The sequence below is a fragment of the Muscardinus avellanarius genome (assembly GCF_963383645.1).
Source record: "Muscardinus avellanarius genome assembly, chromosome: 2".
Classification (NCBI taxonomy): domain Eukaryota; kingdom Metazoa; phylum Chordata; class Mammalia; order Rodentia; family Gliridae; genus Muscardinus; species Muscardinus avellanarius.
This window is the reverse complement of record NC_137787.1, coordinates 130,114,610-130,142,030: the sequence shown is the minus strand read 5'-3', so window position 1 is coordinate 130,142,030 and position 27,421 is coordinate 130,114,610. Positions and strand designations below refer to the sequence as shown.

At 40.1% G+C, this 27,421-nt stretch overlaps 1 protein-coding gene and 1 pseudogene across 3 annotated transcripts in view; both read right to left on the bottom strand.

The window, feature by feature from the left end:
• Positions 1–27,421, bottom strand: part of FRY (FRY microtubule binding protein) — a gene marked incomplete at both ends in the record, with an annotated part of 292,951 nt that overhangs the window by 120,985 nt on the left and 144,545 nt on the right. For both annotated transcript variants that reach the window (XM_080719965.1, XM_080719966.1), the window contains 11 exons: positions 2,587–2,697; positions 5,000–5,160; positions 7,506–7,678; positions 8,603–8,694; positions 9,492–9,549; positions 12,597–12,721; positions 13,288–13,477; positions 14,103–14,362; positions 17,304–17,390; positions 20,282–20,464; positions 22,189–22,447. In XM_080719965.1, coding sequence (XP_080576091.1) covers positions 2,587–2,697; positions 5,000–5,160; positions 7,506–7,678; positions 8,603–8,694; positions 9,492–9,549; positions 12,597–12,721; positions 13,288–13,477; positions 14,103–14,362; positions 17,304–17,390; positions 20,282–20,464; positions 22,189–22,447 — 1,699 coding nt within the window. The remainder of the gene's footprint in view (positions 1–2,586; positions 2,698–4,999; positions 5,161–7,505; positions 7,679–8,602; positions 8,695–9,491; positions 9,550–12,596; positions 12,722–13,287; positions 13,478–14,102; positions 14,363–17,303; positions 17,391–20,281; positions 20,465–22,188; positions 22,448–27,421) is intronic.
• LOC308258429 (chloride intracellular channel protein 1-like) lies at positions 6,037–6,758 on the bottom strand (annotated as a pseudogene). The gene has a single exon. The product of its transcript is annotated as a chloride intracellular channel protein 1-like (transcript).

Genomic DNA, 27,421 nt, shown 5'->3' with positions numbered 1-27,421 from the left:
ATTTTACAAGGAATGTGTCAGGTGCCACACAAATCCAGCTAGTATTTTGACTGAGATGTTACTATAAATCATTTTGGTGGGGAACTGATATCTTCATGATACTGAATTTTCCAACTCATGAACATGGCAAACATTTCCATTTACTATATCTTTAATTTTTCTCACTAATGCTTTATATATTTCTATTTAAGAAGGCTATGTGTATTTTTACTTCAGCTTATTCTTAAGTATTTAACATTTATTTTTCAAATTGATTGCTGGTGTTATATTAAAATATGATTTTTTCATTTAGACTGTTTATCTAAAAATCTTGCTAAAATCACCAATTAATCCAAACTTTTTGGATTTCCTATGTATATGAGTTTGTCATCTGTGAAAATGAGTTTAATTTCTTCTTTTCCATTTTTTCTATCTTTTCATAATGTACTGGCTAGAATCTCCAGCATAATACTCATGAAAGTGGTAAAAGTGATTTTCCTTCTAATCTCAGAGGGAATATTTTCAATATTAACTATTAAGAGTAATGCTTATTATAAGGGGATTTTTTTACACACACCCTTTAGTAGATGAACATTCTCTTCAATCCTTAGTTTTGCTAGTTTTTTTCTCATAAATTAATGTAGCATTTTATCAAAAGCTTTTTTCTGTATATATTTAGATAGCCATATATTTCCTTTTTAGCTTCTATTAATATAGTTACTATACTAATGAATTGACAAATATTTAAATATAAAACACTTTATAGTTCTTGAATAAACCCAACTGGATCATGCTGTGTCATCTTTTTTATATCTTACTGAACTCAATTTTCTAATAATTTATTTAAAGCTTTTACATCTATACTCATGAATGACATTGTCTTTTAATTTTCTTTCTTGTTACATTCTTCTATAGTTTGATTGTCAAGGTTATTCTGCTTTCATAAAATGTATTAGGATATATTTCTTCTGGATATGTTTTTTTCTTTAAGAACTTGTATGAATTCAATTTGTTCATTAAATGCTTCATAGGATTTATCAGTAAAGCCATCTACTCTTAAAATTTCCTTCAAGCCAGGCGTGGTGGCGCACTTGTAATCCCCGCACTTGGGAGGCTGAGACAGGAGGATCACACAGGTTCGAATCCAGCCTCAGCTACTTAGTGAGGCTCTCAGCAACTTAGTGAGACCCTGTTTCCAAATAAAATATAAAACAGGTCTGGGAGTATAGCCTGGAGGTAGAAAGCCTCTGGGTTCCACCCCCAGTACCAAAAAAAAATTCCTTTAACACTTTTGATTTACTAATTTCTTCATTACATATGTGATGAGTCAGATTTTTCTTTTTTCTTCTGTTTTTATAGAAACTTAGCTATGTTATTTACATGTTCAAGTTTGTTGGCACATAGATGTTCATATGTTATATTTTATTTTTACTATCTGTGTCATCTGTAGTGATGCTTCCCTTTGCATCAATTATATTCTCTCTAGCTTACTGTCTCCTTTTTTTTTTACTGGAATAATCATGGATTTGTTGTTAGTATTAATTAATTCCAAATTTCAATTTAATGATCATTACTATTAACTTTTTCCTTTCATCAATTCTGCTCTCATCTCTATACTTCTGTTTTTTTTCCCTTAAGTTTGGCACTATTTTTCTTTTTGTAACTTCTTGAGATACATTCTTAGGTAATGGCTATTGACTTTTTTCCTTTCTACTATCTGCATTTAAGTCTATATACTTTATAGCCCACAAACTTTTTTTAAAAAAATAATACTTTAGTGGTTCTGACAATTGAACCCAGGTGCATTCTACCTTGAAGTTACATGGCCAGGCCTATTTTATTTTGAAGCAGGATATCAATAAGTTGTTGAGGTTGTCCTTGACTCTGTAATCTGCTGTCTCAATCTCCTAAGTACTGGGATTACATGCATATGCCACCATACCTGGCTAGCCCATAAATTTAATATGTAGTGCTTTTATTATTCTTCACAATATTTTCTTTTTTTATGGCATTGGGGATAGAACTCAGGGGCATTCTACTCTGAGATACACCCCAGCCCTATTTTATTTTAAACAGGGTCCACTAAGTTGTGGCGGGCCTCACTAGGTAGCTGAGGGTGGCCACAAACCTGTGATACTCCTGTCTCAGCCATATGGGAATTTCAAGTATGTACCACCATATCCAGCTCTTCAAAATATTTTCTTAAAAATATTTTCCAGTTTTCACTGTTATTTATTATTTCATTCACTATTTATCAGGAAGTATCTTTTAAAATATTTTTCTTTTATTCATTGATAGCTTAATGCTGCTATAAATATGGAACAGAAATAGTATCATTTCAATCATTTGAACTCATGTCAATCATTTGAACATAAACTGTGTTGAGACTTGCTTTATGACCAATTCAGGGTCAGTTGTGGTGACTGTTCCTGGGTGTTTGATTCTTGTGAATCTTTAGTGCAGTGGGAACAACACACAAATCTGCATTCATGTGGTTGATCTGGGAAGAGATTGTGTTGTGAACAATGCTTAAACATTTCAGAAACTTGACCAATGCAGAACCCCAAAGACATTTAAAAAGAAAATATTTTGCCTACTACTACTCACTCGTAAATCTTGACAAGCCAGAATGTTGTCAAGCCATTTGTACAGGTAGCCATCTGGTGAAAGACCCACATTGTCGAAAACAGGGCCACAACATAATACTGCTGACATTGCCTGATAACAAAAACACAACCAAACATGGGAATGATGTTACTAAACAAAACTACCAGGCTTACAGATAATAATGATCCTATAAAACCACATATTCCTCCAAGATTTTAAAAGATTCTTTAGCAGATTCAATTAAAAAAAACCCCACCAGATTCCAAATTTGGCATTTAAACAAAAGTTAAAAGCCCCCAAAATTAACCTTGTGGATGTGCAATTTTATGATTATACCAAATATTTATATGATGAAAGAGCATTTAAAACAAAATGACATTTCACAATATTTTAAACTAAATGATTTCAAGGGAATGAATTCTGCTCATAAGATAAACTTGTTTTTTTAAGTTTTGCTTTTATGACAAATATTTGGCTAATGTGCTGAATTGACAAACTATGAACAATAAGGAAATAGTTATGATCTTTAATCAAAGGTAAAGAAAATGAAGACAGCTGGGCATGATAGTGCACACCTGTACTCCCAGTACTTGGGAGGCTGAGACAAGGAGGATCACAGGTCTGAAGACAGCCATGGCAACTTAGAGACCCTGTTTCAAAAATATAAAAATAAAATAGGGCTGGGGGTATAGATCAAAGGTAAAAGTCCCCAGTACTACAAAACAAACAAAATTAATACTATAAACTTTAGTTCCTTTAAGAAAGGGCAGGAAGAGAAGAGAGATGTTGACTTATACTTGACAGGTTCAACTGACTGTCAAGGCCATCATTTAAATTGGCCCCACTGAGCTCAACGCTAAACTGAACCAGCAAGTTAAGGTGTACAGCTGTTGTACAGCTACTTTTCTAGAGGACATTTGGCTGTAAGGATCATGCTTCTGCAGATTTTGAATAGTTCTCACGGTATCAAAATTTATTTTTGGCAGTCTTCTAGGACAGAAGGAGACTAAAAGGGAAATGTAGCTCTTGGTCAATTTTAACCTCAGGTAATATCTATTTTATTTTATTTTTTTAGATCGGAAGTTAATTGGCACAGCAGCCATTAAGGAGCATATTAGCAAAACCACAGGGTCCTGGGACCCTGGCTAAAGCAGGAACTTGAAAAAAGGTTTGCATTTTGTAAGTATAAGCCCAGCTGGAATATTTACATATTTACACATAGCTATTAACATACATTTGTGTGTGTGTGTGTGTGTGTGTGTGTTGGAATTTCTGAAGTAAATTTATGTATTTATGTGTATTAGTGTACATTTGATTTTTTTGCATGTGCATTTATATTTTATTATATTGTATCATATTACTTTCTTCTTTGCAGTGGTAGAGATAACACCCAGGGTTTTGCACATGCTAGGTAAAAGCTAAGTAAGAAGCCCCCCCGCCATCATCATCATCATCATTTTGTGGTACTAGAGACTGAACCAAGGAGTATAAGGAGTATTCTACCTCTGAGCTACATCCCCAGCCGTATTTTATTTTTTATTTTGAAACAGGGTCTTATTAAGTGTCAGAAGTTGCTGAGGTTGGTCTCAAGCCTGGTATCCTCCTGTCCAAGTATTGGGATTACAGGTGTGTGCCATCATATCCAGCTTTGAAACATTTTTTTAGATTTAAAACATTTATTAAGATTTAACAATAGTCAAATAATTTTTCTTAAGTAGTTATTAAGCTATTATGAAGCCCCACATGCATTAATTCAACTAATATTTATCATTCAGAACATATCTCATTATATCTAAAGGCATGCTTCCAAAATAAATGTGAAGATTTAAAATGAACTGTAGTTCATTTTTTGCCAAGTATAGATGTGTAAAGATTATTGTGTCTGCCAGCTGGGTAGCCAGATATCAGAGTGGACTTGTCTAATTAAGAACAATTGCTGATATAAATCAATTCTTTCCTTTTATAGGACAATTAGAACTTGTGTGTATATGTGGGTGTTTTTTTTTTTTTTTTTTTTTTTGCGGGTCTGGGGATGGAACCCAGGGGCATTCGACCTCCAAGCTACACCCACTACCCTATTTTTTATTCTTTATTTTGAAACTGGGTCTCACTGAGTTGCAGAGGGCCTCACTAAGTAGCTGAGGCTGTCCACGAACCGCAATCCTCCAGGTCTCAGCCTCCCGAATGCTGGGATTACAAGCGTGCGCCACCACGCCCAGCTTATATTTGACTATTATTTTCTCTCTTTTTTGTTTGGTTGAAACATTTCCTAATAAAACGCTTAAAAAAACCCCATAAGATTCAGCCACCACGCCCGGCTCCTGTGGGTGTGTTTTAAATTCTATGGTTATTAGTTTAAGAAAAGAGACCAAGGACCTGACATATGCCATTCAGAGAAGAAAACATCACCTACCTTTAATGCACAATACTGGTATCTCGTGATCTGATGATTGCGGTCACTGTAACGATCCAGGGGTGTGAACATGATGCTGAAGGGTCCTGCCCACTGGCTGAATAAGATGAAGAGGTGGTGCCTCAGGCTTTGCTGGGGGAAGAGAAACCTTCGGTGGTGAACTAGGGAGAGAAACACAGAGTTAGAATCTCCTAGATAGGAACCATTTCCTTTCTTTTTGTGCTGGGGATTGCACCTGGGCCTTGTACCTGTGAAGCACTTGGGTTAACCACTGAACTACACCCCCAAACATCTGACTCCTGTCTTCTCTAGGTAATGAGACTTGACTTTTCAAATAATGTTTCTTTCTACATGGGTACTCCTCTCCTTAGGTCACAGCCAATTGCAGCTTGACTCAGAATGAGAAGTGGAGACAGATGACAGGCCCTGCAGACAGTATTCACACGAATACTTAGACAACGCCAGCACTTCCCACTTGGCTGCTGCTCACATGTAACACGCTTGCTGACTGCTGCTCCTGGTGCTAGGAAGAACTGTGGAATGTAGTATAGACTGTTTCAAACAAATTGAAGTCAAATCAAATCCTAATTTAGGGTTGTCAAAGATGAGAAGAACTGGTAAAAGGATTAACGACATAAAAATAATGAAAAGTAGATACATGAGTTGAGCTGCAGCTTTTTGTAAGTAAACCGAAAACTTATAATTAGAAAGCAATCTTTTATCTTTTTCTTTTTGCACTGAATTTTGAAACCAAGGGCATTCTACATCCATGATACATTCCCCATATTTTTTAAATTTTTTTCATTCTGTATTTTATTACTGAAATAAGTTGCCCTCCCCACCTCGTCCCACAATAAAAATCTTACCCTTATCCCGATCATTTCCCCTCAAACTCTACCCCTCCAGTCCTGCACAAAGGGCCCCAGGATTATTTGCCTGCTGGCCATTTTGGGGTGTGTCCATTGTGCAGCAATGTGGAAATGACTTGGGGTCTCCATGGAGAACGTGGACAGGGTGAGAGGGCCCCCAGAAGTTGCTTATTTGAGGGACTTCTCCACTTGATCATAGGCCAGCTCAATCGCCTCACTGTCTGGACAGGTGGAGGCAAATTTTTCATGAGCATAAGGCATTATTCAAGTACCAATGCGCGCCCCCCCCCAAGTGCCTCGGGGATGGTGAATCCCCTGTACTTCTTACACACCACCTGTACTATGTGGAATTCTGGCAGAAGGTTGCAGTCAGCCATGAGCTCACTGCCTTCCAGAAAGTTCCTCTGAGAGATGCCCTTATCTTTGACACTGGTCTCATCCACTTCTTCTGGGGGGTTATCAAGTAATTATCTAAAATCTTCAGGGCCTTTAGGAGCCCCCTAGTCCAGATTATCATTGAATGCTGGATTTAAATTCTAGATGCAGGCAGAAAATTTGGCAAATACATCCAGCCCAGGTGTGTTGGACTCAAGGTTCAGAGCTGCCAGCTTGGGGTACCTGGCGGGGGGCACAGGATTGCCTCCAGAAACTCCTCAGTCTTATTGGTGTCCATGTGGACTTCAGTGCCATCCAGCAGGAAAGGCAGCTGCCCTCCTGGGCATATCTTCTGCAAGGTCTCAGTCCTCTTTCGGCAAGTGAATGGTGGTGACGTTGACTCCCTTGAGCCCAAGCACCATGAACAGTTTCTGGGAGAAGGGGAGGTTCCCAATCTTGGCCCCATCATTGTCAGCCTTCATGAACAACTCGACCTGGTGTTGCTCTTCAGCCATGGCTACGTTGGGGACCAGGAAGTGGCTGTCATTGGGGGAACTCCTTTTTTCATTTAAGGGAGTCTTGCTAAATTGCTAATGCTGGCCTTGAATCTGTGATCTTCCTGTCTCAGCCTCTCAAGTACCGGGATTACAGGTGTGCAACACCATGCCCAGCCTATAATTATAAATAATCTTTATACCAAACTGACCAGCTATTTTGTTCCTATGTTTCTATCAGAATGAAAATGTTTAGAACTCACTTGCCCTGTGAAAGATAATTCTCTTAATAATATGCTTAATCAAATGTGAATTGTATTAAATTATATACAATCCTACTTAATGTGTTGATTGGGTGGAGCTAGAGAGCAGGCATGTTGCTTGAAGTTACATGTTCACTGATTGATACGGAGACGTTGTGGTCAAATGAAGTTTGTGTGAATGTTTCCTGTGAATGACATCATTGCCATGGAAACCACATGAGCTCATTTTCAGATGGGAACGAAAACAAAGAACAGAAATGACCAGCACAAAACCAAATTGATCCCCTATTGTTCCTTGTCCAACAGTGCACCGAGTTGTGACAATCTGCTCTCATAGGTCTCTCCAAGATCTCAAATTACACGATCCCATCCTGGACATGCATGCTGGCCTGGGCGGGGTGGGGAAGGGTTGGGAGGACCGGTGGTTATGAGGAAGGAACAGGTGTGGAAGACATAAATGGTTTTACAAGCATGAAAGGTCATTTGTCATGATATGTCATTGTACCTGGGACACACTGAATCAAGTTGGCGACCATGGCACTAAAATGTGCCCGGATATCTTTAAGAATTTCAACTTCTTTGTCATTTTCAGCTTCTAGAAGCATGCGGGTCAGGTCCACATATTCTAAGAACAAAGCTCCAAGGGCTAAGGTATCCCTTTCTAAGGCGCCATTGGTGCTGAAATAAAGCAAAATCAAATGTTTAGACAACTGGCCTTTTATTGTGTGTGAGTTTTTTATTTTTAATACTAGGGATTAAATCCAGGGACATTCTACTTTTGAACTACAGCCTCAGTCCTTATTATTTTTTATTTTGAAATAAGGTCTTGCTAAAATGCTGAGTGTCTGGCTATATTTGTTGAGACTGGCCTCAAACCTGTGATCTTTCTGCCTCAGCCTCCCAAGTACAAAGATTACAGATGTGTATATCATGCCCAGCTTAGATGATCGATATTTACATCAAAGTACTACACGATTCATGGAAAATAAGATTCACTATCAGAATTCAAATAGTGAATTTGTCTTTTTTTGAGGGGTGCTGGGGATTGAACCTAGGGGTATTCTACTTCCAAGGTATAACCCAAGCCCTTTCTTTTTTTTTCTTTTTTTTTCTTTTTTTTTGGTGGAACTGGGATTCCTGGAAACCCTTCTACCTCTGGGCTACACTCCCAGACCTATTTTATATTTTTATTTGGAAACAGGGTCTCCTAAGTCAGCGGCGCGCGGCTGGCTTCGAACCTGCGCGATCCTCCTGTCTCCGCCTCCCAAACGCGGGGATTACAAGCATGCGCCACCACGCCCGGCGATAACCCAAGCCCTTTCTATTTTTATCTTGAAACAGGGTCTTGCTAAGTTGCAGAGACTTAGCCATGAGCCTCCATTGATCCTCCTGTCTCAGCCTCCCAAATACTAGGATTACACGCATGTCCAGGGGGAATTGGTCCTTTTATATAGTTTAAGTAGAATGTGAAAAAAATGAAAAGATTAAATAAAAACTTTTCTAAGTTACTATATTTAAATGAAAAGAGAGAGAGGGGAGGGGGGAGAGACAAAAAGACTAGCTTGGTGGGGAGAGATCAGCTCAGTAGCAGTTCATTCCTACCTGTCACTTATTACACCAGCATCAGCCAGAAGTTCAAAAATGCGGAGCAGCTGCAGCCTCAGCAGGTCTCGCCGCTCCCGGCGCTTCTTGTTCTGGTGGGGAGAGGTGATGGTGATTCGGCACAGGCAAAGCAACCTGAACTTTGCTTAGGAAACTGTCCTAACGGAGGGCCTAATCTAGTATTTTCAACTTTCTAAGCATAAAAGACAACGTATATTTTCCCTTTTTGAATTCTTTAGCGACAATGCTTGCTATGGTAGGTTACAAGGGAAACAGAGCCTATGTGTGTCAATAAATATGGGTTAGGGAGAAACGCTGAGAAGTGACAAGCTTCCTTCCAGATGTCCCCAGAATCCGCCGAGTGGCTGAGCAGCTCCAGTGAGTGGGAAGGGACGGGGGCATGAGAATCCCACTGGGGCTGGCTGTACAGTAAGGTGGCTCTACAAACTGCTAAAAGTTTGCTATTTCTCCTACCACATCTACCACACGGGAAGCTTCTTTTTCAGTCTTTTTATGAACTGGTATAAGTGAATTCTATAGTGGACTCACTACAGGGAAATTAACCCATCTCATGCCCAAGCAAAATAAAAATCAAAATTAGAGTTTAACTCAAACCCTTTGTACAATAATGCAATGAACATATATATGACTGCTTAAGTCCTTTTACATTTATAGGTTTAATTCATAAAATCTTTTAAAATTGGAATCCTATTATATTAAATACTTGAATACTGAAAAGAAATGGTAATGATAAAAGTTAAAATATTAAGATGTATTATTAAGGGCATGTGGAGGGATTTGTATTCTTTAGGTGGATACTGGATTTAACTGAAATTCATACCACTGTCCATATAAGCTAAGCCTTAAATATTTAAATTCAAAATCCTACCTCTGGTCTTCTTTCTAGAGCCTCTTTCATTAACGGATGAAGTTCTTCTACCAATTCTCTAAGGAGGAAAAAGGTCACATTTAAAATTCATTATTATTGATACAAAACTTGTCACCAAATATATCTATTCAATCCTAAATTGCTTGCTTTTTCTACTTTGTTTTTGATATCAAACTCTCTCCCATCGGTTCCATCTCCCAATCATGTGGTGACCTGGACATAAATATTCATCTGTACTTTGAATTATTGGTCTTAATCCCAGTACTATGCATGTATCTTGGCTCAATACTTACTTGTTGACTTAATTTTTATTTAATACTCTGGAGATCTTTTTAGCAAAAGACCCAATCTGAACAATTAAACAATATGTTCCAAGTGTTTATTAAATTCAAAGCACTTTACTATAACCTATGAAACTGAAAATAAAATCTCCAATTTTCAGGGTTATAATTGATACTTTAATTAGTAGTCTTCTTTACAAAGTAGCTTCTGAATTGCTATGTCAAATAGATAAAATTATGAGATCTAGTTTGTCAGTAGACTAGTATCTACATATTTTGTCCAGAATATATATTATGGTTTTTTGGTTTTGTTTTTTGGTAGTACTGGGGACTGAACCCAGGGGCGCTCTACCTCTGAGCTATACCCTAGCCTGCCTATTTATTTATTTATTTATTTATTTATTTATTTATTTATTTATATTTTGAAACAGGGTCTTTCTAAGTTGCTGACACTGGCCTTGAACTTGCAATCCTCCTGTCTTAGCCTCACAAGTACTAGGATTATGAGTGGCTTAAACATATATTAAGATTGAAAGCTCTGTGTTTTCTCATAGGGTATTTTGTGTTGTTAGACATGACCTTCCAGGAAAATCCAAAGCCAGGAAGGTATAAACCCAACGACATTCTGCACTGAGAGCCAGAAAATCTGGGTTCTTATTTTCATTTCTCCAATACAGATACTAAAATTTCTTTGGCAAAAAAGGAATAATATTAATAGCCTCCTCTATCTAACAGATCCTACTTACCAAATAGAAAATATGTGTAAAATCACATTTAATATATCCTCTCTAGAAATCTATAAGATGGATTGTATTATACCAATTTAAAAGAATTTATTTTTGTGGTACTGGGGAGTGAACTCAGAGACTTTCTACCTTTGAGCTGTTTTATTTATTTTTGTTTTTGAGACAGGGTCTCACTAAGCTGTGGAGCGCTGAGGCTGCCTGCAAACATGTGATTCTCTTCTCTCAGCCTTCTAAACACTGGGAGTACTTGCGCCACCATACATGGCCCACTTTTTATTTTTTTATTTTTTTTTGGCAATACTGGGGATTGAACCCAGGGGCATTCTGCCTCTGAGATATACTCCCACCCACTTTTTATTTTTATTTTATTTTATTTCTTGCAGTACTGTGGATGGAACCCAAGAGTATTCTACCTCCAAGCTATACCCCCAGCCCTATATTTATTTATTTATTTATTTATTTATTTATTTATTTATTTATTGGCACTGGGGGTGGAAACCAGGGGCTTTTCTACCTCTGGACTATAATCCCAGACCTATTTTATACTTTATTTGGAAACAGGGTTTCATTAAGTTGCTGAAAGCCTCACTAATTAGTTGAGGCTGGCTTTGAAACTGTGTGATCCTCCTGTCTCAGCCTCCCTTATTATTTATTTTGAAATAGGGTCTCACTGAGTTGCAAAGGGCCTCACTAAGTAGCTGAGGCTGTTTGTGAACAGTGATCTTCCTGTCTCAGTCTCCTGAATGCTGGGATTACAAGCATTCACCACCATGCCAGGCTCCAGCCCCTTTTAAAAATATTCTTTATTTTGAAACAGGGTGTTACTAAATTGTGGAGGGCCTCACAAGTTGCTGAGACTGGCCATGAACCTGCAATCCTCCTGTCTCAGCCTCCTAAACCCCAAATTTTAATTAAGAGACATGCTTTAATTTTATTTCTTATATTAATTTCACATTTGAGGTAACTAAGGTCCTGGGGGCTGGTCAGCTGAATAATGTCTTCAACTTCAAGGAATACTTAGAGAAGAGGATAGGCCCAAGAATGTGATTTTTTTTTTTTTTTGCTTGTAGTATGTCTATATGATGCTTAGTCTTAACTGAGAACTAATAAAATGTTAGTTAAATTACACACAAATAATGAGAATACCTAATTATTTTTAAGGATAAAAGTGTGACTTTTTCAGTGAATAATATAACAAAGCTTTTTCAGTTGTTTCTAAATCATCTCATTTTTTCAAATAGTTTCCCCTGCATGTTTGGAACTTTTGATTTTTGAAATGCATGAAAATATTAGTTCAATACTTTCTTTTTATCTATACAGGCTTTTGTTGCTCAGCTGAAGCCATCAGAAGCAGCCTGAATGAATGTTTTATGATGTCTCTTTCAGAACACTCTATGGTGCCTCAGGTGAAATTATTTGATTAAAGATACAAAAAGAAAGCCAGAAAACCAGGTGTGGTATTTCTATTAAGATGGAGAATGTGCCTTTTAGAAAGATTGACCAGCCAGACTGAACAAACTCCAAAGAGTTCTATCCATGTGTCACTTTTTTTTTTCCCTAGGGATTGAAGTCAGGGGTATTCTACCTCTTAGCCATACCCTCCTCCCTATTTTATTTTTTATTTTGAAACAGGGGCTCAGTAAGTTGCTGAGGCTGGCCTTGAATCTGTGATCCCCCTGTCTCAGCCTCCCAAGTCCTGAGATTAAAGGTGTGCTCCACCACCTGTGTCATCTTCAAGATGGCAGATGAACAGAAGCTTATTATTTTGACATTACATCCTCTGGAACAGGCTGAATCAGGCAGTTATTGGGAATTATCTTTATTACAGTAACTACAACAAAAGTTACTAGTGAAATGAAATCTGAGCGAAATAAAAATTGATGTTGCAATGACTAAAAGTGAAGTGTGAGTCAGGTGCAAGGAACACTCATTACATGCACATCGACCAGAGAGGACGTAAAGGGGAGCGGGAAGCCCATCAACTCTGGAGGCACACACCAACGCACACACAAACTCAAAGGCAGCTATGATAGCAGCAGCACATGCAGATGCAGAAAAACGCCTTCAGATGACCATACCTGAAAACGAGGGAATTTGTTCTTCCAAATCCTAAAACTAAGGACTCTGTGATCTCAATGCTCTCTAGTCTCATCAGAGGCACCAACTGCTTTAACAGAACGCCCACAGAAGGGGTGCCGATGGCCTGCAATGAGTTGGTTACAAGTGAAAAAGAAGCAACGTGGTAAGGCATGGTTCTCTTTTTATCACACAGTGATCCCATTAGAACATTTTCAAAGTGCTGGTCACAGCCTAGGCACTGCCATCATCTCAGAGGAAAGAAAAATTTAAATGCACGAATTTAATACAGAACAATGAAGCAACTTCCTGCCCTGGGCACACATTCTAAAGAAAAATGTTCATAACAGTGTCTGTTTTCGACCATTTAAATCTACAAAGCCATCTTTCACAAAATCATTTAATCAAGGCACAACGTAAAGGTGAATACTTGGTAAGGAGCCAGAGACGTGTGGGGTGTGGGACATGAGTCTCTCTGGTCTTCAGCAAGTGTCTCAACTTTATCTTCAGTTCCCCACATGCCAGGGGAGGAGTTATAAATTATTCTCAATGGAATTCAGAAACGTGTAGGATGAAAATCTGAGCCCATAACACTCCAGATGGCAGGCACAGTGCGATTTGCACTGGGAACTCTAGACAAACAAGCTAAAAAAAAACCTTACAGAATAATTCTTCTGAAGCATGTCATGTCACCTTGTTATCGTAGCTCACTGTACCATCAGGGGTGGTCGCCATGATTTCTGGAGTAGACGCTCTCAAGTGTCCCGGGCTCATAATACTGGGCTTTGCGACTCCGAAACAGAGAATAAGGTAATTTCTCCACAAGGTAACATAGTTGTCTCCGCTGCCTGCTGTGCTTGTTTTCTTGGCATTAATCGGGCTGCTAGAAAGATGGAGTCAAAATCAAGAGTGAAATCATCTTTTTGATTTTTAAATATCACTCAATAAGAATAAATGCTTGAAGAGAGACAGCTGTCCCTCAAGGGATATCTGAACTGGATGAGAAGCTGAATGTATAGAAGAACTTTAATGTCCCATTCACCATTCTATACTTAGACAACCACACTTGCTAATTATTATTATTATTAGTAGTAGTATTAGTATTGTAATTGTTATTGTCGTTATTTTGGTACTAGGGATTAAACCCAGGGGCATTCTACCTCTGAGCTATACTCACTGCCCTTTTTATTTTATTTTTTAAATTTTGAGACAGGGTGTCAATAAATCTCAGAAGCTGGCCTCAAACCTGCGACCCTCTTATCTCAGCCTCCCAATTACTAGGATTGCAGGTATTTCTCGCTGTGCCCCACCATCTTGATTACTAAGGCAAAAGAAAACTTGCTCTAGATAAAACCATTTTATCTGCTTTCACTCAATGTTAACAATTCTGTATATGGAGATCCAGAAATTAGAGAGGATTATAATATTCCTATTTCTCATATAAAATGAAAATTTAAGAGGGCAAATGGAAAAAGAAGCAGAACAGAGGAAAATGCATGCTCCCTTACTTGGGGTCCACCAGGGGCATCACAGACTGGAGCCGCGTGAAGGCGTATGGCCAGGCATAGCTGAGGGCCGTTGGGCAGTGCTTGGGCAGGTTCTCCTGCCGGAGGAAGCTGAACAGACAGAGGACCCAGGGGTCTTTGACAGACTGTGCAAATATCCAGACGTGGGAAGGGCTCTTCACATCATAGTGGCTGTTGACCAGGACTGCGTTCCATTCCACCAGCCACTGCAGATCCACGTTGTGGGTCAGTGGTAATGTTGCCTGCAGGCACAGAGGTGGGCGGAGAATTGGAGCTGAACCCAATGACTGGTCCTCAGTGGGCTCAGCCTGAGTACTACTTCTTCCAGAGCACCTTTGCTGCCCATCTCTGCAATGGACAGCTCAGGGCCTGAAGCACCCATCCCATACCTACCACACACAAGGCTGTGTTTCCCGTGCTGGACACTAAACTGCTTAAGGGCAAAGGTACAGGATGAGGGTCATATGTTGACATTTTTGATGTCACATAGCACCAGGCATTGGTACACAGAAGCTGTTCACTAGGCATCTGTTGAGCAATATGTGACTTCAGTTAAACTCAACCACAGATGGACCATCTTAAGATCCTCAAAAGTTATTCCTCTCTTAGATTAGGACTTATCTCTGTAATTAGTACATACCTATTTTTTAGTTGTGATTTTCTTTATTTTTACTTACTTAGACTAAAATACCTTCCCTTTGATTTAGAGAGATGGCTGATTCCCTTTGATTTAGAAAGACAGCTAAGCACGGTCCCTTTTATGAAGGGCATTTTATTGATGATTTTGAGATAACTACTTATTATTGCCTTATTCACTTAATATTTAAGTGAAAATATCAATGTTCAGGGGAAACAATTCTCAAATACTGTAGCTGTCATGCCAGGAGAGGAAACTGCTTTCAAATTTGTTGGGTGTAATTGATCCACCATGCTTGCTGGGGCTCTGAGCTCCCATAAGTACAGTGTACAGTGTACAGTAGTGAGCTTAATGGCTGAAGGCCAGAAAGGGCCAAGAGGTGAGATTATGACATGGGGTCTGCTCAAAGTCCGGGCCGGTAAAAACCACGAGGCATCCCAGAGTCCTTGCCTGCTTCAGTTATGTTGTGGGCATTTCAGTGTGGACCCTGCCTAATCTTGCAGTGAATTGCATGAGAGAGCGAATGTAGGAAGACCTGGCATAAAGCGGGTGCCGCTTTCATGCCTCTGCTCCCCTTTCTGAGCATCATCCTAAGTGCACGGTTTCTGACTTGATTCTGATAAACACAGAACAAAAATCACACGAACAAAATCCACCAGTAATCTCTAGAAAAGTAAGATATGCATATAAAAAAATTAAAGTTGCCAATGCCATTCCATGTTAAAATAATTAAAAAAAATTCTTTTGGTACTGGGGTTTGAACCCATGGGTGTTTTACCTCTGAGGCTATACCCCCCAGTTCTATTTTATTTCTTATTTTGAAACAAGGCTCTCACTACATTGCTGAAATTGGCCTCAAACCAGATTCTCTTGTGTCAGCTTCCCAAGTATAGCAATTATAAGCATGCACCACAGTGCCTAGCTCAACTTGGACTTTTAAAAGAAGTAGGATTACTTCTACTTCCCCGTCACTTTAAAGCCTGCATTGCCTGGCTAATGGTTTTAGTAATTATTAGTATGTTCATAAGCAACAGCGTTACTAAAAATAGGGCTCGGTGTTCAATCTCAGGAAAGGCTGTGAGAAGCTTGCAAGTGTCCTCAGGCTTGATATTCATTTTTCATTTTGACAAGTATCTGCACCAGGCATCAGCAATGTGGATTCTGCGAGGCGTCCCAGATCGCCTGGCTGCTCTCTTCGCTATTTAGCTGAAATGAATCCAGGTTCTCTTACTGTACTTTTATTTTTAAAAAGTCAGATAACTAAAATCAGTTTTAGTTTCCCTTCTACTTGCTCAGGAAATTTAAAGCTGCCAATATGCTTTTTAAAAGGAGGAATCCACTTCTGTGGCGGATAAAGCTCTGCTGGATTCCAAGTTCAAACAGGGGCAAGTCCAGGCTCTAAGGCTTTCCTCCCAGTGGCTGCACCCTCTCACCAAGGGCTCATTTTGGTTGGCATTGTTCTTTGGTGCTGGGGATTGAACCTCAGACCTTGAGCAATGATGAGCATTGGCTGTACCACTGAGCTACATCTCCAAATCCCTGCCCCTTGACATTCTTGAGTTTCAAAAACCAGGAGGGTCACCGGGTGTGGTGGTGCAAGTTTATAATCCCAGGTGGTGCAAGTTTATAATCCCAGCATTTGGGAGGCTGAGACAGGAGGATTCTGGTCCACAGACAGCCTCAGCTATTTAGGGAATCCCTTTGCAACTCAGTGAGATCCTGTTTCAAAATAATGAATAAAAAATAGGCCTGGGGGTGTAGCTCAGAGGTAGAATACCCCTGGGTTCCGTCCCTAGTACTGAAAAAAAAAAAAAAAAAGAAAAAGAAAAAGAAAAAAAAAAAGAAAAGAAAAAAGAAAAGAAAAGAAAAGAAAAAACCAGAAGGGTCAGCCAGGTGTTGTGATGCACTCCTGTAATCTGAGTGCTTGGGAGGCTGAGACAGGAAGATCCGTGGTTGAGACCAGCTTTGCGACCTAGAAAAACCCCATTTAAAAACAAATAAACAAACAGGTTGGGGGGGCAGCTGGGCAGTAGAATGCCCCTGGGTTCCATTCCCAATACCCCTCCCTCCAAAAAAATCCATAAGCCAAACCAAACCAAAACAAAAAACAGAGAACAACAGTTAAATGAGATAATAATTGTGAAAGCATCTTGTAAACTGTGAAGTACCACATCAATACAAGTTATCATATTAAGAACTAAGTATAATATACATTACTAAGTACAATATTAAGTAAATATTTGAAATACAAAGATTAAGGAGAATTGATTTTCTGTAAGAATCCTGAACAATTATTTTTATGATTATAGATTGAAAATATGAACTATTTTCCCAAGGCTTAAATTTTACTTGAAAATTATCTGAACATCTCCTAAGCCATCATTTGAAAAGCTAGTCTTGTTTCCTAAGTACCTTTGCATTGGTTTATTAATCTGACATAAATCCCCCCTAAATTGTTGATGTAATTTTTTCTTGGACTCCTTTTCTGATCAGTCCAAAGATTATATTTAAGCACTATTAGCAATGAGAATCAAATGTATACTTACCGAATCTGAAACTGCTACATGAATAAAACTTTCAAGGATGGAAGAGCTGAGCTGGTCCATCACATCAATCATTGGCCTGTCGTCATCCTGCACAAGGAAAAGCGATTAGTCTCTGTGGGAAAACCAGTTCTTCCCACCCACCCCGCCGCCTCCATCTAGGAGAAGGCTTGTGAGAGGGTGATAAGGATTTTCTCACAGAGAAGTGAGTGCCAGGATTGGGAATGGCAGGGAATAGAACTCCCCATGATTCTCAGCTTAGTCTTTCAAATGCAGTGAATGATAACTAGTGCTCCTGTTTCACTTTATCCTGAGAAGACATTTACCTGAATCTCAAAAACCCCATACAGGTACCTGAGAATCTAAGTACTAGTATAAAAAAAAGGTAGTACTTGAAATGAAAAAGGAATTCACACAAGTACATATGAAAACCACTAAGACTATTATATATAAAATAAAACAATCAGGTAGTTTATAAGAGAACCAAACGGTGAACCAGACTATGGCTAAAAAATAACTTGGTAGTAGACAGAAATGAAAATCAAAATTCTGAGTTACCACAGCCATTTATTAAATTAGAGACATTATTAAAAAGAAAAAGAGGCTGGGCATGATGGCGCATGCTTGTAATCACAGTACTTGGGAGCCGGAGACAGGAGGATTGTAGGTTCACTGTCAGTCTTGGCAACCTCATGAGGTCCTCTGCAACTTAGGCCCTGTTTCCAAATACAAACTAAAAAAAAGGGCTGGGGGTGTAGCTCAGAGGTAGAATGCCTCTGGGTTCAACCTCATTATCATAAATAAGTAAGTGAATGCCAGCATCATATATTGGTCACTAAAGTGTTCAAGTTCTTGTTAATTGTAAGGAATGAAAAACTTTGAAAGAACATGCTTTGTCAGATCACTAAAATGCTGATTGTTTTAAGTCACTGGATTGCTAAAGTAATTGATACGTTGTTGACAGTAACTGAATTTTAGTCTCAAAGAAAATATACTAGGAAATAATCACAGATCCTCTGTGATATTCATGTGGTATTATTTGACAAAAAAAGTGAATTGAAAAGGGCACTAGACAAAGAGAAAGAGAGAGAAATCTTACTGAAAATTCTTCTAGTCAGGTGTAATGGTGTGCACATGTTACCCCAGTACTTGGGAAGCTGAGACAGGAGGATAATAGGTGAGGCCAGCCTCAGCATTTCATAAGACTCCATTTTAAAATAAAATTGGGCTGGGGGTGTAGCTCAGGAGTAAAATGTCCCTGGGTTCAATTCCCAGTATCAAAAAAAGAAAATTCTTCTATATGAATAATATATACATATGTGAATATGTATATGTTTGTTAGTCTTTAGAGAAATGTGGACATATAAAATGATACTTAGGAGCCTTACTCAAAAGCCCTGGAATATATGCATTCATGTGAGAATGAGAATGGTTCAAAAAAGGATGTGGCTGCTCAAAGAGAGCAACACCGAGAAACACCCTTGACACAGTCTGGTGACGTCACACTTACGTGGGGATCTGGAGACCTAGAAATCTGGGTTTGGATTCTGGCTCATCCTAGTTATTGATTTGGGCGAGTCATTTAGACGCTCTAAACTCAGTATCAGCATCTATATATTAGGATAAAACGAAAGCTGAGTGTGCTGGCGCACGCTTGTAATCCCAGTACTTGGGAGACTGAGACGGCCAACAGCCTCAGCTACTTAGTAGGCCCTCTGTAACTTAGTGAGAACATGTTTCCAAATAAAGAATAAAAAAAAGGGCTGGAGGTATAGCTCAGAGGTAGAATAAATGCTCCTGGGTTTAATCCCTAGGAACACACACACACACACACACACACACACACACACACACACACATTTTTTTTTAGGTTATTGTGAGGTTTAAACAGATACTATGTGGAAAGCAGTTGGCATGGTGTCTGATGTGTGCACAGCAATAATTATTGCCATAGTTAGAAACTTAACGGAGGTTCAGGGAAATACAGCATGTCTTAGAGATTCATTTACCAGATGCCAAAGATGTGGCCCTGAAATATCTCAGAAGCTATGTGAAGAAATGTGAACATAAAGGTCTGAGAGATAAGCTTGAAAATATTTTTGAAAAACAGTGACCAAACTGCAGATCATGGAGCCAAGGTTAGTTATTTAAAACAAGAAAATGGCCGGGCGTGGTGACTCATGCTTGTAATCCTCGCGCTTGGGAGGCGGAGACAGGAGGATCGCGCAGGTTCGAAGCCAGTCGCGCTGGCTTAAGATACCCTGTTTCCAAAAATAAAAAAGTATAAAATAGGTCTGGGAGTGTAGCCTGGAGGTAGAAGTGCTTCCAGGAACCCCAGTATCACCAAAAACGAAACAAAACAAGAAAATGGAAAGTGGCATAAGAATCTGGTCTTTCTTCCACCGGTGCTGGCTGGCCATCAGCCGTCACATGACCGAGGCGTGTAGCACTTGACTGGGTACAGAAAGGTTAGCTGGAGTTGGCCATGTTTGCTCATTTGCTTTCTCCTCCATCTCAAGAGGATGTTCTTGTGCTGCCATTTTTGCTACTATCACTGAGATTAAACAACTTTCCATTAGCCAGACTGTTTGGTTTGGCATCTGCCTCATTTTAAATGGGATGCATTGTTTTTTCAAGTATATTCTCTAATATCAATGTAATATCTTCTTATTTAGATGTATGCTAAACATTATGAAGAAAATGTTCCATAGCCTAAATTCATCTTTAGATTCTTAGCAAAGCAGTATCCTTTCATGAGCCAGGAAAGGTCTCTTCTATGGCTCTCAGAATATACGACCCATCTCTAGTAGACCACAAATGGTACTGCATGATTAAAATTCCCAACAAGGTATCAAAACTTATGTAGTGACACTACACGTGACACAAAAGTGCATGAAATGGTGATGTGCTATTTACAGTTTTTAATCTAAATTTCAAAACAGCTGAAAGAAATGCACTGGAAAATTCAAAATAATCCATACCTCCGGCTGACCCAGGGCAACAAATAGAGCTCGGATTTCCTTCAGTATCAGCACGGACAGTTTGCGTGTGGCCACCTGGAAACTGCAGAGTAAAACCAGTGCAAACCCTTCCACGGCGTGGAGGACGCTACAGTGAGGGCCTCGTTCCGACTGAGCTCTGTGACTGGAGCCATTTGGAATTAGCTGTCAAGCAAAAAGAGAATCATTCTCTATTAAGCAAGATAACAACACAGGTAGAAGAAAATATTCTTGTGTGTCTATCTTTTGGCACTGTTGATCTTGTAACATTGAAATAAATTGCAATGGCTTCGAGTCAAACATGCCAGTAAATTTGCTATCATCATAACGTATCCTAGATCCTTTTCTGCTTCTCTGAACAATGGCTGCTTTGAATTGTCATCAACCATCTGGTATCCCTCTGAGAAATAACTTCAAACACTGTGAGTAGTAATAAACACAAAGCGGGTTCTATTCATACCATTTGGAATTACTCTACACATACAATTAACCTGGCCTAATTTATTTCACTTAAATTCTCTATGAACTTTTACATACTATTAAGTGAAAAATTTCAGCTTCTTGCTATTTAGACTTGCTTACTTGTTTGCATGCTAGATTCTAATCTGGGTTTTGCATGTTTATGTGCTGGGTTCGGAAAGGTCCCAAACATCAACCAAGGGAACCTAAAGCAAATTTAAATCAGACAGACAGTATGGCAGACCCCACCTGATTTCCATTTCATAAGCATATGTAGCCCCTGCTTTTTTCCTTATCATCTTTTGTATGTATAGTATACAAGGAAGCAGGAAGAACTGAAACATCAACTTATTTTTAGTTTTTACTTTTTTTTTTTTTTGGTACTGGTGATTGAATCCAGGGCACTCTACCTTTGAGCTACATCCATAGCCCTTTTTATTTTGAAACAGAATCTTGCTAAGTTGCTGAGGCTGCCCTCAAGCCTGCAATCTTCCTGTTTCAACCTCCAAGTACTGGGGTTGCAGGTGTATGCACCACACCCAGCTGAATATTATCTTTGAATCAGTGCATGTGGACCCTCACTGTTCCCTGGGTGCTGTGGTGCTTCCCTGAGCCTCCCTGGTCCTCAGACCCTCAGTGATACTCCTCTGCAGCCAGACCCTTCTCCGCCAGCTCACTGCCAAGACCAGCTCGCCACTGGGCAACGAGAACCTTGGTTTCCTCTTGACACTTCTTCTCTATGTGCTCTCCCAAATGTTTAATTTTTATCACCCATGACTGAGGCATAAGAGGAAACCACAAGCTTGCGGTTTCTTCTCAGTGGATACTGGACGAAGCCACTAATATGGTGCTGACTAGGAAAAAAAAGTAAGTGGTGGAGAGCTTTGATATCTCCACATCTGTATCCACATTTCTATCCACACCTAATTCTAACTTCTGGTCCGACAGTCTTTTGCTTTTAGAAATAGATTTATAATCAAAACTATCTGGAAAAAAAACAATACCTATGGCCTTTATGGTCTTGAGTGTTACGAAACCTAACCTTAAGTGGTATATCATGCCCTGCATTTTTTGATCACAGTGTGTGCCAAAGAAGAACTATGGGTAGCCCTGGAGGAAGTTCCCAGGTGGCTGGAAGAACTCCAAAGGTCCCTTAGGCGGACACTCATCCACATGCATAGTACACACAGGAATAGAAGCTAGGAGGAGCTGGGCATGGTGGCCCGCACCTGTAATCCCAGTACTTGTGAGACTGAGACAGGAGGGTCCTAGGTTCAAGGCCAGGCTCAGCAACTTTGAGACTCTGTTATCAAAGTTTTTAAAAAAATGTAAAAAAGGCTGAGGGTACAGCTCTGAGGTAGAATGCCCCTGGATTCAATGCCTAACACCCTCCATAAGAACACGCACTGGCGGGGAGGGCGGGCAGTCACCTCTGAGTTTCTGATCTTGTGACCTTGCTCGTAGGCCCTTCCTTGCGTCTGTATGACCAGTTTCCACTGTGTGAGCAGCTGCAGCAGCAACTTGAGGGACGAGTCGAGGAGCGTGTGATGCATGTCATTGACTTCGCGGAGCAAAAAGTTGGTGAAGCCGAACAGCACATCTTCCCTCCAGTCCGAGAAGTCAACCAGCAAGCCCTGGAGGGAGTTCTGCGCAATATGTCGCAGCTCGTCATCCATATGAATAGAAAGTCTGAAATGCACAAAGACAGTCAGAGCACTGAGGTCAGTCTCTTTTCTTTTAGACCTTTCCTTTTTATACTGAGGGCTGAACCCAGGGGCATACTACTTTCAAGGTACATCCCCAAACCTTTTTTTCTTTGTTTTGGGAACAGGGTCTTGCTAAGTGGCTGAGGGGTCTCGCTCTGTTGCTGAGGCTGGCTTTGGTCCTGTGATCCCCTCGTCTCAGCCTCCAGGAACTGGGATTATAGGCATACGCCGCCACACCAGTCTCTTCTAGATTTTAAGAAGGAACACAGATAGGTCTCTGATTCTATCTGTGTCTGAAAAATTAGTCTCCTTTATTTTTTTGCTTGTCAAATAATAATACTTTTTAAAAGTCTGAGTTTTAGAGTTAATAGAGTTGCAAAGAAAGCGCAGTTTCTATACAGTCTTTACCCTGATGTTAAGTGTGTGTGTGTGTGTGTGTGTGTGTGTGTGTGTGTGTATGTATGGTACTGGGGATTGAACCCAATGGGGTTGTACTTCTGAGTTATACCCCCAGCTCTTCTTATTTTGAGACAGAGTCTTGCTAAGTTACACTGCACTGGCTTTGAACCTGTGATCCTGTCTCAGCTTCCCTGTACTGGGATTACAGGTGTGTGCCAGTGGGCCCAGGTCTGATGTTTACACCTTGTATAACCATAGTACTTGAATTGAAATTAAGAAACTAACATTGGTACAATATTGCTAACTAAAACTACAGGCTTTACCCAAATTTTATGTTTTCCACTATTGTCCCTTTTCTGTTTCAGAATGATTCAGGTTTAAGATACCACTTTGTATTTCACAGGAAATAAATACTTTTTAACACATTACTGACTACAGAATAAATTAGCATCAAATGCTATTTTTAAGGTCAAGAAAGCCAAGTACTGGAAAAGCAAAGGGATGTAGCAGGACGTTCAATTAAAATGAACAATTAGAGTTTAGCCTGTGGTCCCCCAATAAGTTTGCTCCTCAAGGGATGTTGAGAAACAACATCTAGAGACATTTTATTTCTTGAGGTCAGGTCTCATTATGCTGCCAAGGTTCGGTTCAACCCACACTCCTCCAACCTGAGGTAATAGTAGCGGGGGTAACAGGTGTGCACTGCAGTGACTGGCTGGACTCATCCTTCATCATACAACCTGGGGTGGGCTGCTGAATCTTCCTAGTTGGAAGAAGCTAGGGATACTGCTAAATAGCCTACAATACTCAGGAAAGCTCTTGATGACAAAGGATTATGTAGTCCAAAACACTGATTGAGAAATTCTGTTAGTAATTAATACAATAATCTCAGTATGTTTGTGATTTAGCTGAAATGTAATAATATTAAGTCTTGAGACTGGTATGAGGGTTATGGTTACCAAAATACTTTTCTTTCTCTTTCTTTCTCCCATTCATTCAATAAAATGAATACTCAAGAAGCTCCTAAGATCCAGACATCCTACCTACTGTACACAGCACCTAGGACAAGGGGTTCAACATGGCTCTGTCTATTGGGTGTGAAACCTGTATGAGAAGAAATGAGAGAGCTGGGAAGGAAAGAGGGGAAGCTTACTGAAGGATGTACTGGCCACCCTGGGAGGCGATGCAGCAGGGGAAGGGTCAAGAGTATCCATTCTAGGCTCAGAATCTCTGAGTCAGTGTGCAACTACCTGACCTCTTGACTCCAGACTAGTTACTCCATCTCTCTAAGCCTCAGATCCCTCATTTGAAAAATGGGGACACTCATTATTCTGCATGTCATACACCTGTCTGTGCCTGTAGGATCCATTAGAATGATCCATGTACAGTGTTTACCACACAACACAGTAAACACTCAGTAATTAGTGGTTATCATTAGGAGAAAATGAACAGTAGATTTATTGTAACAGGAGAAGAAACATAACTCAATTCACACCTGAAAAAATGAGTCAGGCAGAAATAGGGAGGACACTTTGGAGAGGAACCTAGACCTAGGGTGGAGAGTGGGTCATTGCAAAGACACAGGCAATGGGTGACAAGGCAGAGGAAGATTGAGGAGGGGGAGAGATGGAGATCAAAGATATTTAGAAGATAGGATTTCCAGAACTCAGTGGCCGGGAGGTGTTTGGTGTCAGAGAACATGTCTAAGCCCGTGGTGGCTTCCACAAACAGGGAAGATACTATCTCCAACAATAGAAGAAGGAATTGTGGCCCAGGGTGGTTAAGAAAGTTGCTCAAAGTCACATAGGTAATAAGGAAAAGATCCAGGACCTAGGATTTCTAATCCATAATCCAAAATTTTCTCCCAATGCAAGTCTAATGCAAGTTGCCCCAATTTACACACACACACACACACACACACACACACACACACACACACACTGACTAGGTGGTATTTCAAAAGTTTAATAAGCTAAGCAAACTCCTTTTATTCTTTAAAACAAAGTATAACAATTAGTCCAATTTTGATCACAACATAAACCAGGTTAAAAAAAAAGCTCAGTTTTCCATTGACCTAGTGAGTAAGTGAATATACTGAAAACATGTAAGGTTCTGGAAAGCGTCCCAAGTTCTACAAAGATGCTAAGAAGGAAGATCTAAGCTAATTCTTCAGGGATGTCTTATGCAATTAAATCAATAGTTCTTAAGTAGACCATAGTTGCTGAAAGAAAACAGGTCTTTAACCTGGACTCCAACAAAGGATTTTGTAGGGCAAGACGTTTTTCAGCTTTCTTCATATTTCAATCAGCAGTAGCTTCTGTCCTCTCTTTATTTTTCCCTTTCCCTCTTGCTGGGAAAGGAACTCGGGGCATTCTACCTTTGAGCTATAGCCCTAGACCTATTTTATTTTTAATTTGGAAACAGGATTTCACTAAGTTACTAAGAGTTTCGCTAAGCTGGCTTCAGACCTCCGATTCTCTTGTCTCACCCTCCCAAGTGCTGGGAATACAGGCATGTGCCACTAAGCCTGGCTAGGTCCATTCTTTTTATCAATAACATTTTATATGTGGCTCTGTGATGGTTAATTTTATGTGTCAACATGGCTGGGCCATTGTGCCCAGGTATTTGACCAAAACATACCTGTGGATATTTCTGTAAAGGGGTGTCTGGATAAGATTAATATTTAAAGCAGTAAGTAGACTGCGTAAAGCAGATTGTTACCCTGTACATGGTTCTCATCCAATCAGCTAGAGGCCTGAACAGAATAAGAATAAAAGACTCGCTTCCCTTGAAGGAGACGGAACTCTGCAGAGGCCAACTTCAGACTCCAGCAGCAGCATTTCCTGGTTCTATGACAGACATTTCCCGGAAGCTCAGCTCTCCTAGGTCCACAGCGTGCTGGCCCACCCTACAGATTTTGGGCTTGCCAGCTTCCCCAGTGGTGCCAGCCAGTTCCTTACAAGAAATCACTTTTGCTCAATATGCATAGCCTATTGTTTCTGTTTTTCCGAAGAACCTAAAACAAACTCCCAACCAAAATACAGAAAATCTGGGCTGTTCTTGTTGAAGCTGGCTGGGCTGGAAGACCTGAAGTTCACCCACATGGGGAGGAGATGCCCTTTCACTCCCAAGCAGTCTGCATGGCCTCTGCAGTCCCTGACTTGAAATCAAGAGTATCAAAGTGCTCGAAGCCATTGCCTCAGTGTAAGGCTACTTTTCAATTTATCACATTTATACCTCTCTATAGTCTTGAATGTCTTAGGAAATAAGCTTCCACAGATAACAAACCATTATTAGGGAAGGCAATAACGAGGAATTAGAATTAACTGAGTAAGTGTTTCCTTATGATAATGATACCAGTCACTGATGTTGGTTGAATTGTGTCCCCCACAATTTGCCAGTAGCAAATTCATAGGTTGAAGTCCTCGGTGCCCCCGAATGGAACCTTATCTGGATATAGGTCATCGCAGATAGAGGTAGCCATATTAGGATGCGGTGACACAGGAACAGGGTCTCTAATCCCATATGGCTGAAGTCTTTATAAGACGAGGATCTTGAGGGACAAACACACAGAGGTGAGATGACAAGTGGATAAAGGCAGAGACTGGGTTGCTGCTTCTACAGACCATGGGATGTCAACGGTCAGCAGCAAACTACCAGAAGCTGGAAGGGAGGCCAGAACAGATTCGCTGTCACAGACCTCAGGAGGGGAACCTGCCCACACCTTCACCCTGGACTTCTAGCCTCTGGAGCTGAGAAACCGCGTGCTTCTATTCACGAATCTCCCAGCTCGTGGCACTTTGTTTCAGCAACCCCAGAAGCCCATCCAGTCATGAAACTAGGCGAGCACCAGGAATACAAGCCCTATCGCAGTCTTATTTAAAAGAATTCTGTAAATCAGGGCCAAGACTTTCAGCTTTACCAATGAGATTAACGCTACTCTCTTTCTGCTCTCATGAACAATTTACAATTTGGAATATGTCTTAACTTTAACCCCACAATGAAGATCATTTTAAGGACCCTGGGAAGACCAAGGCTGTGTGGTCCTCACTCTTCTGGGGGGGCTACTCCTCTTGAAATGATGGTGTCCATATGCTATCCCAGTGAGAGGGCCCCAGAAGTTTCCTGAGAAGGAAGGCACAGGGGAGGGGCTTCAGGGAAAGAGGGCCCAGCTGATCAGAAAAGTCACAAAAAGTAAAACAAAAAGGTCTGGCTATCTCAGAGCTGAGGCTGAGGGAAAATAACCCAGGAAGGCAGATCACTGTGGGAGCTACGGGTGGGAGGAAAAGACACTGTCAGAAGGATGAGGCCCCTCCCCATGCTGGTTCCTGGAAGTAAATGAATACAGAGCCACCTGGAGGATGCAGCTATCATTTCTCCCAGCAGATCTCAGATCTTTCTCATCCTTACTTTTATTAATTTTTTTTTTTTTGTACAAGAGATTGAACCCAGGGGTAGTGTACCTCTGAGCTACACTCCCAGCCCTACTTTATTTTTATTTTATTTATTTATTTATTTATTTATTTATTTATTTATTATTATTATTTCTGGTGGTACT